This window comes from Ambystoma mexicanum, chromosome 11, assembly GCF_040938575.1.
Source record: "Ambystoma mexicanum isolate Mex_15411 chromosome 11, UKY_AmexF1_1, whole genome shotgun sequence".
NCBI classification, from domain to species: domain Eukaryota; kingdom Metazoa; phylum Chordata; class Amphibia; order Caudata; family Ambystomatidae; genus Ambystoma; species Ambystoma mexicanum.
In genome coordinates this window covers 1225445398-1225465132 of record NC_090934.1, presented here as the reverse complement: position 1 = coordinate 1225465132, position 19735 = coordinate 1225445398, and the positions used below count along the sequence as shown (strand labels likewise).

The 19735-nt window shown below is 47.7% G+C and overlaps 1 protein-coding gene across 1 annotated transcript in view; it reads left to right on the top strand.

Annotated features, from left to right (window-relative positions):
- Nucleotides 1–19402, top strand: part of LOXL1 (lysyl oxidase like 1) — a 112892-nt gene extending 93490 nt beyond the window's left edge. The window contains exons 4-7 of the mRNA XM_069624597.1: nucleotides 413–569; nucleotides 5449–5544; nucleotides 13805–13920; nucleotides 19096–19402. Coding sequence (XP_069480698.1) covers nucleotides 413–569; nucleotides 5449–5544; nucleotides 13805–13920; nucleotides 19096–19102 — 376 coding nt within the window. The 3' untranslated portion in view covers nucleotides 19103–19402. The remainder of the gene's footprint in view (nucleotides 1–412; nucleotides 570–5448; nucleotides 5545–13804; nucleotides 13921–19095) is intronic.
- The last annotated feature ends 333 nt before the right edge of the window (nucleotides 19403–19735 follow it).

The window sequence follows — 19735 nt, the reverse complement described above, 5'->3', positions numbered from 1 at the left end:
TTGCGAGGCATTACCCACGGTTATGAATAACTATCAGGTGCAATATTCCCTAATTGTGAAAAATGCAATGTTGTCTGCTAATGGAAGAGAATCAGGGGGCAATGTTTCCCTATTTTCACAATTTCAATAAGAGAAGAGGGGATAGGCGTTAGATGTCCCTATAGAATGGCCAGTGGAAGGAAATCAGGGTTTACACCTCTCCTGCTCTGCAGAAAGGTGAGGGCTGAGGGGGCAGGCACAGGCAAGTCTGCTTTTCAGCCAGATGTGCAGACCTGCAGTGATACTGGTCGGAATTGGATGCCAGAGTTTGATGATCCTACTAACCTGGTTATGGCTGTCTTTCCTATTCGTGTGCTGTCTTATAAAGAGGTTTGGCTTGGAGATAATCATTTCGTGTACATGTGTCTTCTAGGCACTATCACAGCATGGACGAGTTTAGCCACTATGACCTGCTCGATGCAACAACGGGGAGGAAAGTCGCAGAAGGGCACAAGGCCAGCTTCTGCCTAGAGGACACGACTTGCGACTTCGGAAACTTGAAGCGCTATGCCTGCACATCACACACCCAGGTAGGAGGTCCTGTTCATCACACACCAAGGTAGGAGGGCTTGCTCATCACACACCCATGTAGGAGGGACGGCTCATCACACCGGTTCACATGGTACGTCTCTCCCTCTCCCCTCGCCCCTCTCTCTCTGTCTCTCTCTCTCTCTCGCTCTTTCACACACACAAAGGGAAACAGCATACATAACACATCACTAAAATGAATATGCACACATCACTCACACGGGTAAGGCACTTGCACATCATGCTAATGTGGAAAGTGCCTGAACATCACAAATTCATGTAAGGGGTATGCGCATGCTACAGTCAGGCAAAGGGAATGCAAACCACATACCAAGATCAGGAACTCGCACATCACACACGCTGGTGAGGAGCCTGCAAATAAAAAAATTAGAAGTTGCTGTAAGTGCCCACAAAGCACACATCCAGTCGAGGAGCTTGCGCATCACACACCCTGGTGAGGAGGCTGCAAATAAGAAAACGAGCGGTCGCTGTAGGTTCCCACAAATCACACCCCCAGGTCAGAGGCTCGCACATCACACACCGTGGTGAGGAGCCGGCAAATAAGAAAACAAGAAGTTGCTGTAAGTGTCCACAAACTACACATCCAGGGTTCCATGTCTTAAAATCACTGCAAAAATGGCCGTGAATACAAAATATCGCGGCAAAAATGCTGTGGTTTTGCCACCACGATCATGTAAAGGATGCGGGGGCACCCTCGCAACTCCTGCTCCCCTTAAATGGTATAATGGGGTACACCTTTAACGGGTCAAACCACAGCATTTTTGCCGTGATTTTATTACCTGATACCACATCCAGGCCAGGAGCTTGCGCATCACTCACCCTGCTGAGGAGCCTGTAAATAAGAAAACAAGAAGTTGCTGTAAGGGCCTACAAATCACACACCCAGGCCAGGAGCTTGCTCATCACTCACCCGGCTGAGGAGCCTGCAAATAAGAAAACAAGAAGTTACTGTAAGGGCCTACAAACCACACACCCAGCTGAGGAGCTCGCACATCACACACTGTGGTGAGGAGCCTACAAATAAGAAGTCACTGTAAGTGCCCACAAACCACACACCCAGCCTAGGAGCTCACGCATCACACACTGTGGTGAGGAGCCTGCAAATAAGAAGTCACTGTAAGTGCCCACAAACCACACACCCAGCCGAGGAGCTTGCGCATCACACACTGTGGTGAGAAGCCTGCAAATAAGAAAATAAGAAGTCGCTGTAAGTGCCCACAAACCACACACCCAGCTGAGGATCCTGCGCATCACACACCCTGGTGAGGAGCCTGCAAATAAGAAAACAAGGTGTCGCTGCAAGTGCCCACAAACCACACACCCTGCTGAGAAGTTTGTGCATCACACACCCTGCCGAGGAACCTGCAAATAAGAAAACAAGGTGTTGCTGCACTTGCCCACAAGGCACACACCCAGCTGATAAGTTTGTGCATCACACACCCTGCCGAGGAACCTGCAAATAAGAAAACAAGGTGTTGCTGCACGTGCCCACAAACCACACACCCAGCTGAGAAGTTTGTGCATCACACACCCTGCTGAGGAACCTGCAAATAAGAAAGAAGTATCTGTAAGTGCCCACAAGCCACACACCCAGGCCAGGAACTAGCGCATCACACACCCTGGTGAGGAGCCTGCAAATAATAAAACAAGAAGTCGCTGTAAGTGCCCACAAGCCAAACACCCAGGCCAGGAATTTGCGCATCACACACCCTGGGGAGGAGCCTGCAAATAATAAAACAAGAAGTCGCTGTAAGTGCCCACAAACCACACACCTAGGTCAGGACCCCACCCGTCGCACACCCTGCTGAGGAGCCTGCAAATAAGAAAACAAGAAGTCCGGTAAGTGCCCGCAAGCCACACACCCAGGCTAGAAACCTGCGCATCACACATCCTGCCGAGGAGCCTGCGAATAAGAAAACAAAAAGTAGCTGTAAGTGCCCACAAACCACACACCGAGGTAAACGGCCTGAATATTACACGTCCTGTTAAGATGACAGACATCACAAAGAGCTAAGGAGCCTGCACATTAATTTAATGCATTTATTTATATCGTTCCGACGGGTCTGAAGGCGTAAGGACATCAAAAAAGAAGTAACACCTTCGCATCACATAAAGACTGTGAAGGTATTTGCACATCATGCAAACATGCACATTGTGCTACACCTCGCAATTATATCTAAGACATTGTAGACTCAGACAAAGGGCCGGCCGACAAAACACCCAGGTCAGGGTGTGACATCATGACACACCACGGCCACGAGTCTCAACTTCCCACACATACAGAAGGAACACACATGCATCACATACCTAGTTAAGTCGACTGCATATCATCCACCTGTGTAAATAGACTGCAAATCACAAAGAAGCCTGTCCACGGTGCACTCAGATAAAGGACAAGCACTACATGCACACACATAGGGTGTTTGCATGTTTCTTACCAAGAAAACGAGCCTAAACATTACACATTCATTAAATAACCCTGCACATTAGACATCAGTGTGAGGAACATGCACACACACATCGCACAACTGCGTGCAAGACAACAACCTCACACACCTAGGTAAGGAGTCTACAACTTGTAAACCCAAATAGGTGGTCTGCATATCACACATTATGTAAAGGACATGTGCATCACACACTCAACCAAAGCACCCCCTCAACACACACCCATGAAAGCTGCCTACACATATCCAGGTGAGGATTCTACAATCTACACACACAGATGAGGAGTTTACACATTAGACACTTGATTAAAAAACATACATATTATTGTAATAATCGTTTGTTTCACCAAAGCGCTGTACATAGAACATTGTTTATGCAATTATTATTATTATTATTCAACAATGTTGGTACTCGTTTATCGACCATGGAAGGATGAAAGGCTGAGTTGCGGTTGCCAGGATTTGACCCTATGACCTACAGATCATGCAGACACATCTAAGCAGTGAGTGCCCAATCCACTGAGCTATCCTAATGGCACAAGGCATACGGCAGACACACATCCACACCCTAAATGTTACTTAACTACTTAATGAGCCTTCATGTTACCCACCCAGGTAAGGAGTCTACATGGTTCGACGTTGTTACATCAACTTCCTTTTGAAAGTCTATGCTACATATGCAGGGCAACTCGGAAGACCAGACATTACATGCACACACAGAGGCACTCATGCTTGTAGTTTAAAACGCTAACACCCCGGGCACTCAATCAAGGCCGAATATCATTAAAGAAAAGCACGAGAAACTCGTCCATGGGTTGAACCGTTCAAGCATTTTCATTCCATGCAGTCAAGGATATATGTCTTTACTTCCTGTGCATTCACTTCGCCATACACTCAATGAGTCACATTTACTTCTCCATACCTTTACTTCTCCTGTCTTGGCTTCCTCTGCATTCACTTTGGCATACATTCACTGAGTTACATTTACTTTTCCATACCTTTACTTCTCCTGTCTTTACTTCCTCTGCATTCACTTTGGCATACATTCACTGAGTCACATTTACTTCTCCATACCTTTACTTCTCCTGTCTTTACTACCTCTGCATTCACTTCGCCATACACTCAATGAGTCACATTTACTTCTCCATACCTTTACTTCTCCTGTCTTTACTTCCTCTGCATTCACTTTGGCATACATTCACTGAGTTACATTTACTTTTCCATACCTTTACTTCTCCTGTCTTTACTTCCTCTACATTCACTTTGCCATACATTCACTTCACCACATTTACTTCTCCATACCTTTACTTCTCCTGTCTTTGCTACCTGTGCATTCACTCCGCCATACATTCACTGAGTCACATTTACTTCTCCATACCTTTACTTCTCCTGTCTTTGCTACCTGTGCATTCACTTTTCCATACATTCACTGAATCACATTTACTTTTCCATACCTTTACTTCTCCTGTCTTTACTTCCTCTACATTCACTTTGCCATACATTCACTTCACCACATTTACTTCTCCATACCTTTACATCTCCTGTCTTTGCTACCTGTGCATTCACTCCGCCATACATTCACTGAGTCACATTTACTTCTGCATACATGTACTTCTCCTGTCTTGGCTTCCTCTGCATTCACTTTTCCATACATTCACTGAGTCACATTTACTTCTCCATACCTTTACTTCTCCTCTCTTTACTTCCTCTGCATTCACTTTGGCATACATTCACTGAGTCACATTTACTTCTGCATACATGTACTTCTCCTGTCTTGGCTTCCTCTGCATTCACTTTTCCATACATTCACTGAGTCACATTTACTTCTCCATACCTTTACTTCTCCTGTATTTACTTCCCGTGTATTCACTTCGCCATACATTCAGTGAGTCACATTTACTTCTCACAATTTACTTCTCCTGTCTTCCACTTCTTGCATTCATTTCGTCATTACAGGGAGGAGACACCCTTTGCACCCCTTCTTTTTCACCCCATATTCTACCCTGCTGCTACCCTTTGACCCCAACCCTAACCTTGAGCTAATCTTAACCACATGCATTGCCTGTGAAGAGGCAGACAAAGGCATGGAGAAGTAAATGTATGACAAAGTAAATGGCTGGCAAAGTGAAGTTAGAGTGTAGGGGAAGTTTTCTAGGTGAAGTAAAGGGGGAGATACCGTAGCCAAAGAATATAACTTTGAAATCCCGGGCACCACCCCCCTTGCTATACTCATAGAGGGTGTTGGGATGCCCTGCATCCGGCTCCCTCCATGAACGCTAAGCAAACAGACGCATTCAGGTGATTTTCACTCCCCACATGCCTGTCCCTCTGGTGCCTGCAAGATTAGACACACAGCTCCAAGCATCCGAGGGAAGACACTACATCATTCCAACATCCCATTGTTTCTCTCTTCCAGGGATTGAGCCCCGGCTGCTATGACACCTATAATGCGGACATTGACTGCCAGTGGATCGATATCACCGATGTCCAGCCTGGAAACTACATCCTGAAGGTATGGAAGGAGGGGACACTGGTCTGTCTTCTAGTTCAGGGTATTTGATGGCCCACTAGGCATGCTGGGCTTTGCAGCTGGGGTGGTTACATAGACCACATAGTCATGCCACCACTCTTGCAACGTGGAAGAGACCATATGTGGTAGCTAGGTAAGATCTCTGGCGTCCTTCATGAAATGGGCATATACACGCCCCCCCCCCCCCTGTATTCATTATAAAGAAAGCAATGGTGAAAGCAAGGGGTTGTCAACAGAATAATGTACGGAGGGGAAAAAAAGCTAAATGGTAATAGGAAAAGGGTCATGCATGTTCTAGGCATGGCCTGGGAGCCAGCAGCATGCACAGGCCCCTGCATAAAGGATGCCCCATTAGAAAATACATTTGGTTCAAATCATAATGCGAATGATTACATGGTAATAATGTAGTGGTTAGGTAGTGCTTATGGACATAGGCTTAAAGGGATGTGTGAGTGTATTAACCCAACACAATGACATTTTTTAATGGGATACAGTAGGTTAGAAAGTGGAACATTATGAATTCCAACTTGCAGGGAGGGCTGGAAGGATAGTGCAGGGGAAATATGGTTGTCTTGAAAGCAAGACAAAACAGAGCAACACATGTTCGAATCCTCTTCCGCATCTAGAGGCAGGTCTGCTATTAATAGTGTTATAAATATTAATTATCTATCTTCAGTAAAATATGTGCTCACTTAGCTGGTCTATAACCTCACTGATCAGCACTAGATTTGAACGCATAGGCCCAGATGACAATGAAGGCTCTGCTTCCTCTGGACTGGTTGATGTCCGTTTTCAATGGAGTGCACTTTAAAGGAATAGTGACAGGTGTCACCAGTAGTCCGGAACACGTCTGCCTCCAGGGTCACTGCCAATGCATGTCAGTGAGTTTCAGGGTCCTCACTGCCCACTGATGGCCAAGTCAGCAGTGTCTGCCAGTGGCAGGATGCCGCTCACTATCCAGGACGATGCACTTGGGGTCTGCGGCAATAGGCACTAGGGACTCCCCATAATCTAAGGCCAGTAAGGTCTTCAATGTCACTGCACCTTAGAATACGTTTTTCCAGGCAACATCCATCTGTCCACTTGGGTACTTGGGTACTAGTGCTGCAAGAGTCGGTGGATATTGGTTGTGGGTTCTACAATGCCAGTAGCCATCAATGCCAAAACAAGTTGCTTGTGGTTCCATTTTTGCATTGGTCCTCCGCAAGTGCACTTCACTGCACAGTAGCCGGGATAAGGCACATCAGTGACATAGCCCTAGAATCCCTCTGCCCCCGAGGCAGTGCCCATGCATGCAAATATCCCCGAGTCTAATCAGTGCCTCATTACCAATATCTCCGGTCATCGTCATCAACAGTGCACCCATGACTTATGCCCATAAGTGTACTCATGCCTTATGCCCATCAGTCTCAGGGCCATAGAATCCCTCTGCCCCGGTGGCAGTGCCCAGGTATGCCCATGCATGAAAATATTCCTGAGTCTGATCAGTGCGTCATTCCAAATGATTTTCATCATCTTCATCATCAGTGTAGCCATGCATTATGCCCATCAGTGTACCCATGCTTTATGCCCATTAGGGTCGAGGCCCCAGAATCCCTCTGCCCCGGTGGCATTGCCCATGTATGCCCATGCATCCAAATATCCCAGAGTTTGATCAGTACCTATATCTCTGGTCATCGTCATCAACAGTACACCCATGACGTATGCCCATCAGTGTACCCATGCGTTATGCCCATCAGGATCAGGACCCTAGAATCCCTCTGCCCCTTTGGCAGTGCCCATGTATGCCCATGCATGCAAATATCCCAGAGTCTGATCAGTGCATCATTACCTATATCTTCGGTCATCGTCATCAACAGTGCACCCATGACTTATGCCCATCAGTGTACCCATGCGTTATGCCCATCAGGGTCGGGCCCGAGCATCCCTCTGCCCCTGTGGCAGTTCCCATCTATGCCCATGCATGCAAATATCCCAGAATCTGATCAGTGCATCATTACCAATATCTCCGGTCATCGTCATCAACAGTGCACCCATGCCTTATGCCCATCAGTGTTAGGGCCGTATAATCCCCCTGCCCCTGTGGCAGTGCCCTTGTATCCCCGTGCATGCAAATATCCCAAGGTCTGATCAGTGCATCATTACCAATGTCTTTGGTGATCATCATCAACACTGCACCCATGACTTATACCCATCAGTGTACCCATGCCTTATGCCTATCAGTGTCAGGGCCCTAGAATACCTTTGCCCCAGTGGCAGTGCCCATACATGCAAATATCCCAGTGTCTGATCAGTGCATCATTCCCAATGTATTCCGTAATCTTTATCACAGTGCGCCCATTATGAATGCCCATCAGTGTCAGGGTCCCAAAAACTAAGCCCATCAGTTTAGGGTCTTCAGTGGTACTACAGCAAATCAGCACACATGTACCTCTGGTATTGCTAATCAGTGGGTGGCCAGGTGCACAATGCCAGGAGAGAGCAGATCAGCAAGGGAGAGGCTGAGCGAAGGCAGAAGCAAAGAGGAAGGCCTTGAGGTGCTTCCGGAACCGGAGATGGTTCTCCTCAAGTTTTAGAGTGGCAAGAAGGCTGTTCCAGAGAGAAGCCCCAGCCGAAGACGGAGGTCTACCCCTGCTCGTTTCTCTAAAAAACGACTGACCCTGAGGGAGTTCGAAGTAGAGGAGCGAAGGGCTCTAGAAGGGAGGTATTTATGGAGGGATAGCTGAAGGTATTTTGGACCCAGGCGCCAGAACGCCTTGTGGACAATGCATAGGGTTTTGAATTTAATGCAATAACTGGGAGCCAATGGAGAGATTTCAGAGCTGGTGAGATACGATCCCAGGGTTTGAGGCCAGGGACAAGTCTTGCAGGCCTGTTCTGGATAAGTTGTAGAGGGCGGAGAGTAGAGGCAGGTAGATTTAGAAAGAGGCTGTTACAATAGTCCAACCTGGGGAGAACCAGAGCTTGGTGAGACAATGAGCTTCTGGGGGAAGGCAAGGAAAGGCAGAGTACCTCTGTCGAGGTGCAGTAGGAAGTTTGACTTTTTAGAGACCTCAGAGATTTGGGCGGAGAAGGAAAGTGTGGAGTCAAAGATGACCTCAAGGTTCTTAGCCTTGCAGGTAGGGGTAGGAGGAGGGCCAAGGGAGGCTGGCCAGAGAGTGAGGGGAAAGGATGGTGAAGGTGTGCCGATGAGGAGGATCTCAGTCTTGCTGGCATTCAGACAAAGATCATTGGCGGCACACCAATCTTGAATGGCAGTTAGGCAATCAGAGATGAGAGAGGGAGAGGAGGAGGCAGAGGGGAGCCTGAAAATGAGTTGAGTGTCGTCAGCATAGCACTGGAAGTTTGAGCAGAAAATGGCAATGCAGTGTGCGAGAGTTGCCAGATATTGGTTGAAAAGCCAGGGTGAGAGGTTAGACCACTGGGAAACACCACAGGTAGAGAGGAAGATAGATGATAGGAAGGACCCCAGTTGGACCTTGGAGGGTCAATCAGAGAGGAAAGAGGTCAGCCAGGCCAGAGCCTGATCAGTGATACCCAGGTTATGACAGAGACGGTTGAGCAGGACAATATGATTGACCATGTCGAAGGTAGAAGAGAGATCGAGTAGGATGAGGACAGATGGAAAGTTAGAGTCAAGGTTGGAGAGCAGATCTTCACGGATGTTCAGGAGAGCAATTTCCATGCTTCTGGCTGCTCTGCAGCCAGACTGGTGGTCATGGAGACAGCTAACAAAATCGGAATGAAGGTTAAGCTGAGAGATGGCCAGCTTTTCCAGGAGTTTGCCCAGAAAGGGAGTAATGGAAATTGGGCAATAGTTAGCCGGACTGGAAGGATCAGTTGTGGGCTTCTTGAGAAGAGGGTGCACAAGGGAGTGCTTCAGAGGGGAGGGGAAGGATCCTGAGGCACAGGAGTGATTGCACAAATCGGCAAGGTCCGGAGTGAGGATGTCATTGTGGTCTTTGGTGGATTTAGAGGAACAGGGATGAAGCTGTTTTGACAAGGCTTTCATGGATCGGACTTGCCTAGCGACCTCATCAGGGGAGAAAACAGGAAAGGAGGAGAAGGAGGGTGGGGGTGGTTAAAGGAGGGTCAGCAAGCACAGACTGAGAAGGAATAAGAGGGGGAGGAGAGGGTGGACAGGATGTCCTGGGTTTTAGAGATAAAGTGAGAGGCAATGGCATTGCAGAGAGCCTGGGAGGCAAGAGGATGGGTAGGGACTGCGGCAGGGTTGGCAAGCTCCTTGCAGATTTTAAAGAGTTTGGCTGAGTTGTTTGATGCCGCAGAGACACGGCTTGAATGTAGCCTCTCTTCTTGGTGCGGACAGAGAGTCTGTATTGCCTTTGGAGCAGGCGACAGGCCAGTTTGTCAGAAGATGAACAAGAAGCCCTCCATTTCCTCTCAGCTGCCCTACACTTATGTTTAAGTGTAGCTAGGTCAGAGTCATACCAGGAATTCCACTTGGCTTTGGACTTCAAGCGGATCCTTATGACAGGAGCAAGAGTATCAAGAGTATCAGAAATAGAAGAGCAGAGAAGGGACAGGGCTGTGTCCGGGTGTGAGTCAGCCAGAGGAGATGGGGCGGGGGGAGAGAAGGTGGCGTCAAAAGCCTCAACTGACACACGCATCATAGGCCGGATGTCCGAGAAGGTAGGTGGCAGTGTTGGGGTGGGCTTGGTTTGGGGGCAATAGAGTGAGAGATGAGTGGAGAGAAGGAAGTGGTCACTCCAGGAGAGAGGAGTGGTCAGAGGGCTAGAGAGGGGGTGGCCAGAGGAGATCAAGACATCAAGAAGGGGGGCCTGCAGAGAGCGTTGGGCAAAAGGGGAGGATAGAGAGGGAGAGGGAATCGCAGAGGTCCCAGTTTCCCTGCCTCACTATCCTTCGAGGTGTCCTGCGCTCCTACTATGGTCTCTGGTGAGAGAAGTTCACTGTGCTTCTTGCACTAGTTGGGCTCTCACCCTCAGCATCCTGATAAACATAGGAGTATTGAACAGAAGCCCATAGTGGCAGAAGTTTGGAATAGGTGGGATAGAGGCAGTAGGTGGGATACAAAGGGTAGGTAGAAGATTGGCAGCAGGTGGGATTGTGGTGGCAGGCGGGTTAGTTGTGGCAGGTGGGATAGTGGCGGCCGGTGGGATAGGGATGGTACTTGGGATAGTGGCAATTGGTGGGATAGGGATGCTAGGTGGGATAGTGGCTGTATGTGGGATGGTGGTCGCAGGTGGGATAGTGGTAATCGGTGGGATAGGGATGGTACTTGGGATAGTGGCAATTGGTGGGATAGGGATGCTAGGTGGGATAGTGGTGGTAGGTTGGATAGTGGCTGTATGTGGGATGGTGGTGGCAGGTGGGATAGTGGTAATTGGTGAGATAGGGATGGTACTTGGGATAGTGGCAATTGGTGGGATAGGGATGCTAGGTGGGATAGTGGCTGTATGTGGGATGGTGGTCGCAGGTGGGATAGTGGTAATCGGTGGGATAGGGATGGTACTTGGGATAGTGGCAATTGGTGGGATATGGATGCTAGGTGGGATAGTGGTGGTAGGTTGGATAGTGGCAGTATGTGGGATGGTGGTCGCAGGTGGGATAGTGGTCGCAATAGGTGGGGTAGCGGTGGGAGGCGAGATAGTGAAAGTAGGTTGCATAGTTGTGGTTGGTAACATGTTGGCGGTAGGTGAACGATGGTGATGTACTTTGAGATATATGGGCAAGGGATGATTGGTAAATTGAGGCAGAAGTGTTATGGGTTATTACAGAGATTTGATGGGAGACGGGGAAAGTGTTGGGGGGATAAAGAAAAACACGTGAACCGTAAATGTGAGGAATACAGAATAAAGGAGAAGCCTGCCCTCTTCCCGGGGCTTCATGGTGCACTACTCTTAAGCTATGGGCATTTGATCCGAAAACAAAGGCAACTTTTCTTCCCTTCTTCGCCTAGGAATCCCACATTGGCATTCTGGCAAAGTTGCCATCAAGCATCTGGGATTACCCTCCAATACACCTAGAAAGAGGATTCCTTTTTTTTGTACTGAATATAGCCAGCTATTGTTTCCCCAATGGAGGTCATGAAGAGATGACCTTGGATTCTGGACAAGGCATCCCAAAGTGGTGGAAGCGTCGCTTTCCCTTCCCCCCCAACTACAGGAAGTGACCCTGCCATTTTCAGGAAACCCGTGAGCTATGTGTGCCCTTCAATTACGCCCTTTAAATGCAGCCGTCCCAAGTATCTACCCCTTGAAAGCAGTAAGTCCTTAGTGTAGCGACAGATGTCGAAGGCTGCTTTCCTTTGTGCAAAGGTGAGAACTACCCAGTGATGGGTAAGATGCACTGGTCAGCCTTCCTCCGAGCTACCTGGGTTGGCTCGGCGTTCGCCCCCTATGGCAGTGATCTCCCTCACTCCACAGAATTTAGAAGTCCAATTCTTCAATTCCCTACCTCTGGGGCTGGGCGCGGGGAAGGCGTGGCCTACTCAAGGATACTGTCACCTCCTTGCACGAAGACACATTCTTATCTGGGAAGTTAAATCACACACGCTTAGTTCCTCTCCTCAGAATATATCATTTAAAAGGTGACGTTCACTTGAGCACTGAGCGGGGCCATGCACGAGGAAAAAGCGGCCTTCCGTGGGCAACGGGTTTCTTCATAATGATCCAATGCGTTCATTATAACATTGTAGATCTCCCCCCGCCCCCCTCCAGCAGGCAATGCCATTCTCAGTGCATCATACATCACTATTAAACATTAATACAAACGCCCCCTGTCCTACCGCCCGTATATCTGTTCTATTGTTACCACTGAAAAGCACTTCTTTATGCAGCTGTAATGTTGTACAACTCTGTAAAGAGCTCTGTTGTGTCTCGGAGTTAGGTCCGAGCTCAATAAATACAATTTTAATAATAATAATAAAAACGTAAAGGATAACAAAATGGTGTTACAATCCCACGTGCCAATCCCACGTGCCATTCTACAAGACCATGTTTGGAGTTGCCTTGCTGGCCAAGACCGTATATGCTCAAATTACTCAGCATACCACCGGATGCCAGCCTATCCATGCTCCCAACTCATTCTGGAATATCATAGCAAGTTAAGACGTTTCTTTAATTAATTGTGCGCAAGGCAGACCAACATTCTTTGGTGAGCATCTTCTGAGGTTATGTGTTGACTGGGGAAAATGACAACTATATCCCTCAGTTTAAAGAAAGGAAGGAGGGACTTGAAAAAAACCTATTGGGCCCTCCTATAGGGCGAGGAATTGAACTGATGGATCATAAAAAGTTGCCCACTCTTTGGGGGTCCCCAAAAGTATGTTGTTAGTTCCTCCCACTCCAAAATTACTCAGATGTGTCTGCACAATGAACTGTTATTGCATGTATTGCTGATGTAAACATTTGGAAGGGCGGAATTCTGGTGGCAAGACAGTCAGATGGAAAGTTGACTTTTTGTAACACTCTCAGAGAACCCTAAGGGCTCTGGATACCATAGTCCCGCCTGGTTTGTCTGTCAGCCATTGTTGCATGCCCCGACTGTGCTTAGAGTGTAAAGCAATGAAGGCAGTGTCCGTGTCCACTACCTGATGCAGAGAAGGAATAGTCACGGGTTACAGCGGCCCTCTACTCTGGTGCAAAGCCGCTGTGACCTCAGCCACCCCTGGAATCTTTCTACCGTTTCCACTGCCCCAAAAATAGTGTACAATGAATTATTGTACTACCATGGTATCCACTTCCCGGTGTAGGGATGCGAGGTGTGGGGTGGGCTCTGGGGTATTGGGAATCAGCCACTCAGATGGACGCCACAATTTGCTAGCAGGTCCTTTGAGCTCAATGACCACCTGGCACCCTGTTGCCCATGGGTTCTGTGGTTCTTAACTGCTGACCACAAACATGCTCACTGTGCACTAAAATAACGTGGCATGTCAGGATCCGCGTTCACGTGTAACTTCTTGATACAAGTATCCCCAAAGTGGAGGTTAGTGGTTATTCATCGCTTGTAGCGGCGTGTCCATCAACAGCAATGTTCTGAAAATAGGTTTCATGGTGGAAACCACATGGAAAGCTAACCATGAGTACATTCCGCAGCATGAGAAAGAAGAGCGAAGATTGGGAGAGGTTGTAACTCTGATTCTGGCAATGCCCTGTGCATAGTTCCCCACACAGACATGGGGCATTCTCAAGCCACTGCTCCGCATGTGACAATGGTACCTTCTGCGGCCATCTTTGACTAGTCTTTTTCCTGTCTCCTTCAGGTGGTGGTGAACCCCAAGTACATTGTGCTGGAGTCAGACTTCACCAACAACGTGGTCCGATGCAACATCCATTACACGGGGCGATTCGTCTCCACCACTAACTGCCGGATCTCACAGTAAGGGACGGACCGTGGTTTCTCGCTCTTCTTCTCCGGTACAGATTGGGTGATGGAGAGGCAATGATGGTGGGAATTAATGGCAGCATTGCCATTTCAAAGGCCAACCCTGTACTTAAATTCTATAAACACCTCTGTATTGCTCTACTACATTTTCTGTCAAAAGCAACATTCTGTGGTACTTCAGTAGGAGTTCAATGGTGTGACTGGGAACATCTGCTTTTGGCTTATTGTTACTTAATGCCTTTCTAAGGAACTAAGACTGGCAGCTAGAACAGCGCCTTAATTTCACCCCCTCCTCCCAGACACACTATTGACTTTCACAATCAGCTTGCTTATAACAAGGTTTGGTGCCTGGTTGAATCTTTAACCTTATATAGGCAGACTACTGCACTTAAGTCATATTACTGACTTATCAGTTCATGGCGCCTAAGGAGCTTTACTCCTGTCCCTCGTTTACTGGTTCAGAACATTCTTATTAAGAGCCTAGGTCCTCTTGTGAAAGTTGGCTCATCTGTTGTGAGAAACTGTCACCTCAAATTTCTCTAGCGCTCTGGCTCAGACTTTGAAATAAATTGTTAATTCAAGCAGCCCCAGACCTTTGATAAGCACATAGTAACATTCAATCAGGTTATTAGGATTTCTGAAATGAATATACATTAAAATCTAATGAATTTCCGAGCGAAATACTCACGTAATTGAGGCTCATCCCTGCAGCTCATGTTCCAATGGGATGGAGCCATCAAGTACAGAGGTGTGCTGCATAAGTGTGGTGTTATGTTGCCTCAATGTTTATGAATTATGAGAAGACCCATCAACCCCTGGAAACTCATAGACCCACATTCTGGTAATTCTACACTTTCATAGCTGTTAGATATCATTATGTGAAGGACGTAAGGCGAGTCCAGGGACTTCAGTTCATCAAAATGACAGGCGTAGCAGAAGTGATATCACACGCCAGCGACATCACAGGAAGTGATGTCATATGACCGTTGACCCTGATGGAATAAATTGCATGACATTTAACCCTGATGTCATTACTTAAAATAGAGGCGTCACTAGGGAGAGACTGGGGGTTCTATATCCCTGGGTCTTTTGATTGTATCCACTGATAGACACTCAAGGGCTACAACCAGAAGGCTAGCTATCCTGAGTCCCGACATTAGCATAGCCCCCGGATCTTTTACAAACCTAGTAACAGCCCTGCTTAAAATGACTCACAGGTGTAAAATAAATTGTGCATTAGCATGATTTGACAGGGGTAGACTGAGCAGAACCAACGTAGGCCAGTGACACGGCCATGCATCTACTACTACATATGGCAATTTGCTGCCATCTTATACCATTAATAGCTGCACATGCCAGTATGCCCAATGTCGCCTCTATTTGAGGCTACTATCATCCTATGTATGTTTTAACCTTGCAACACAGGTATAGTCAAAAGATACTGGTAACAGTTTTCCATATCCATTTGCTCAATCATATGCCAAGCGCATCCTTACATGTCCAGGAATGCCACCCAATGACAGTTAATGCCTCATGCACCTGGTACGGTCACCATATGTAGTTGCTGCTATCATATGTGAAGTGCAGCCTTAAGTGTCACAGTAATGTCATTCAATGCTTTTATGCATGTGTACGGTACCATATATGCGCAGCCTCGTGTGTAATATCTCTAAAGTGCCAAAACGTCACAAGGTTATTTCCACAATTAAAGAGAGCTCTAAGAAACCTCTTTATTTTCGTTTGCACACTGCCTCTGCAATCCTTGACCACAGGCCACAGAGGCAGTGCACGAGGTTGCAGGGGTGTGATCAGCTGCAACCCCTGGCAGCCCCCAAATGACATCCAGGGCGAGTCTCCCAACCCCACCGCCTGCCTTCCAGCGAAACGATAATTGCGGCTTGTTGACAACCAGAGTGTCCTTGGCTGCTCTTCCACTGATCACTGGGGAAACTCTATGGTGAGATGACAAGGATTTCTCATAAGTATATCTTCATGGGAACTCTCGGATCTTTGCTTGTCCAGCTCAATCCTTCCAATTTGGCCGTATGACTCTGTTTCCTGCTTCACTTACTTGGAAACAGATGTCAAGTGGACCAGAGGAACACTATGTGATCCTTAGAGACATTATACGTCAATGTCCATAGTAGATCAGGCAAGTACCTCTCGACAGGTTTGCGTCTACAGGAAGACTTAAGGTTTGATGAACAAATGTATAATCTCCAAACAGAGAAGTGTCTTCCTCTCCCGTTGGGCAGAAGCGGGTCATGGAACATTCGGAGAGGAAGGCTATAAAACGCACCTAAAGTTATTCTATCGCAAAATGAAGACAATAGGTCTCATAATTCCGGCGGTAACCGTGCTGGTAAAAACGGCAGGCTGCCGCAGGAGTTGTGTTTTTTTCCGGTGCCGGTGCATTACAGCCTGGTGGTCCGTGAAGCTAGGCGCCGGAAAAAGTAACTCCCCATTCCCATTCGAGTCCCACAGGACTCAATGGGAATGAGGAGGACGGTAGCACCGGCACCGTTAACAGCGGAGCTGGTTCTATCGTGAAAGTCTGCAGTGGGTGCCGTTCCGCCCCGCCAGGTCAGACCTGGCAGGTGGGAGGGCATCCTGCCCGCACACTTGTGATTTGCTGGTCCGGTAACAACGGTGCCGGTAAGCCTACCGGCACCGTTGTTACCAGACCGGCAATGTCATAATGAGGCACAGTGACCCTCCAACAAATGGATTGTGAATAGCTCTTGACGGTGGAAGATGCACTGACTTCTTGGATGGGAAAGTTTTGGACTTTTAGGAAAGTCGACTGTGCTACCTATGGAATTCTGAGATAGTCCTGGGGCTATTGTCTTGTGGCGCACAGTTCTCCTGTGCTTTGATGCTTTACGTGCCGTAAAAGTTGCTCCATCTGAAACCTTCATGTTTGCACAAGCAACATAAGACCCCAGGAAACTCTGCTCCCGCGTGCTCTGTACCATGGAAAAAGACCAAAGCACCCATTGCTCCAGAGAAAGTTGCTTTAGGGCACTCTTCTCGAGGACACAATATCATGAGGCACACCGAGCTAAAGCACTAATCCTGGTGGTCTCTGCTCACGGGCAAGGTGCACTAAAGCGCCCTGCTACAAAGTGCAAGGTCTGAGCGAACCCGTACTCTAGGGCAAAGGACTCGAGAACACACTGCTCCTGTGCAAGAGGCCCCATGGCTCTGTGCTCAGGGACAGAAGGTCCTAGAACGATACAAACCAGAACAGAAGACCCTGCAATACAGCACACCGTGGCAAGACTGTACAACTCTCTGGACTAATGCACAAGAAAACAACACAGTCTGCTCCAGAGTATACGTTCTTAGGGTAATTGACTACAATAAAGAATTCTTTCCTATTGCACATGACCCAGAAGCACTGCATTAGGTCACATGACCCTATGTCATTTGTCTCTAGGTTGTGTGTCTCTAGGACACAATATATCAGAACTAAACATCCTAATAGGCTCTACAGAGGATACAAGACCCTTGAAGTCTGTCGAGTACATAACGCCCTAAGGCAGGGGCTACAACCTATGGCTTGCCAGATACTTTGGACTATAACTCCCTTGATTCCCATCATTGGCTATTCTGGCTTGTACTGATGGGAGTTGTAGTCCATGACAACCAGAGGGGTAAAGGTTACAGACCCCTTCCCTGGGGTATACCCTGCTCTAGGAGACAACATCCCAAGCCACTCTATGCTAGGACACAGGAGCACACAGCTCAAAAGTTAGGTAAAGAAACTAAGAGTCCCTCCTGGATAGGAAAAGGCATGAAGGCACCATTACTCCAAAGCACATGGTTCAGGCTCTTCACACAAAAGGCAAAACACATCTGTGTTGTGAGCTATTAGCAGCCAATTGGAAGCCAGGATTGGTCCAGTTGGCAAAGCCAAAACCTGTGGTGTGGACAACAATTTGAGCTAATTCTAGCTAGAGTAGAGTCAAGGCTGTGACGGAATAGAGTGGTATAGGACTTACAAGGCTGAATGTTTTACATACGATAGAAGTTGGTAATTTCACTCTTATTCTGTTACTATTAGACAGGCGTTGTAACACCGCAACCTAGTTGAGAGTGCACATTAGGCAGGGATAGCCTATCTTTCGCTCTATCCTACTGTCTTCCGTCACAGCCTTGACTCTACTCTAGCTAGAATGAGCTCAAATTGTTGTCCACACCACAGGTTTTGGCTTTGCCAACTGGACCAATCCTGGGTTCCAATTGGCTGCTAATAGCTCACAACACAGATGTGTTTTGCCTGCTTATTGTGTGAATGTAATCTACTAAGGGCAATACCCTGTTAACTTTATATAATTCGCCGTCTTGTCTAGTAACAATCTTCACACAAAAGACCCCAGAGCTTTCTGCAGTAATATGGAGGGCCTGATTCATGGAACGTTTTCCTAAGGGATTGCACCATTATAAAAGACATCCACGAATCAGGCCCTGAATGTCCTGTAACTCTCTGAACCAATACAGTAGAACCTGGAAAAGTCAGTATCACTCCGTCATTTCGCGGCCAAAAATCCTGAAACCCAAAATGGCGTAAATGTTACTGTATTCAACGTAATTATGTTTGGGGGGTGGGGTTGGGTAATATATAACTTGAGGGGAGCATGGGGAGCTTTGGGCGGGGGTCCTCCCACATATAATTGTGCTGAATGGTTCGGGAAAAAAAGAAGTAAAAAAATCGACATTTTGGGTTTCGGGATTTTTCCCCAACTCAGTATTCACGTGGCTCCGAATATCCCTGGAGTCTGCCCTGTGCTCTAGGGCCCGTCTGGTACACTCCCACGCTCCTCCACGGGCCCCCTTCGCCTGTTCATACTTGAGTCTAATCTGTAGACACAGTTAAGAGTACAGTTTTCTAGGCGAGAACCCAAGTCTGTGATATGCTTGGAATAAGACTCGCCTTCTGGCACCGAGAAACGTGGCAGACACCCCCATTGCTCCCAGCCCGATGGCTCCTCCAAGCCAAAGACAAACAGTCATTATCGCTCTAATTTCTCCTTTTTAGCAAACTGTTCATCAGTGTATCTTTTGGGGGAGTGCCTGTGGAACGTGCTCTGTGCAGACAGTTCCAGCTGCAGGACTGACGCACTATCTCGGCTCGCTTTAGCCCACTTTCTGCTTTTTCTCTTGCAGGTCCTGAGCTCGGGGGACATGGCGAAAAGGCGGACGGCCCTCACAAGACCACCCCGTCCCACCCTTGCCCCTTTTGCGGGCTGACCATCCCTACAACCAGGGCCCAGGATGAGAGGAGGGGGCCGCCCTGACATCCCGCCTGCGAGACCTGCTCAGTCTAGAATACTCTGTAACGAAATAGGGTTGAAATGGGAGCCACTGTGTTAATATTTTTTTTTAAATATATTTGTTCAACTTTTCTCATAAATGTCCATGTCAGTGTTGGCTGTATTGATCGTTTTGATTAAATAAAAGGATTATATCCAGACGATGCGCACGTGTTCTTTCAGGACATCAAAAAGCACTAGAGGGGCAAAGAGGTGAGAGAAAGCAGTGACTAGGCGAGAAGGCTGACGAGGAGAGAGAGAGAGAGAGAGATTGAGAGTGAGTGAAGGGTAGAGAGCGAAAGGGAGGAAACGTGAGAGAATAAAGAGAACGATAAGACGTGGGGAAGATAAATAGAAGAGGCATGAAAGAAAGTAGACATAGTGAGAAGGGAGAGAGAGAGACAGGAACCGTCTGTGGTAGATAAAGCATGATACACCAAAAGAAACAAGAATTGGCAATGCCAACACTTTGGGCTTTCAGGTAGGCATGGGAA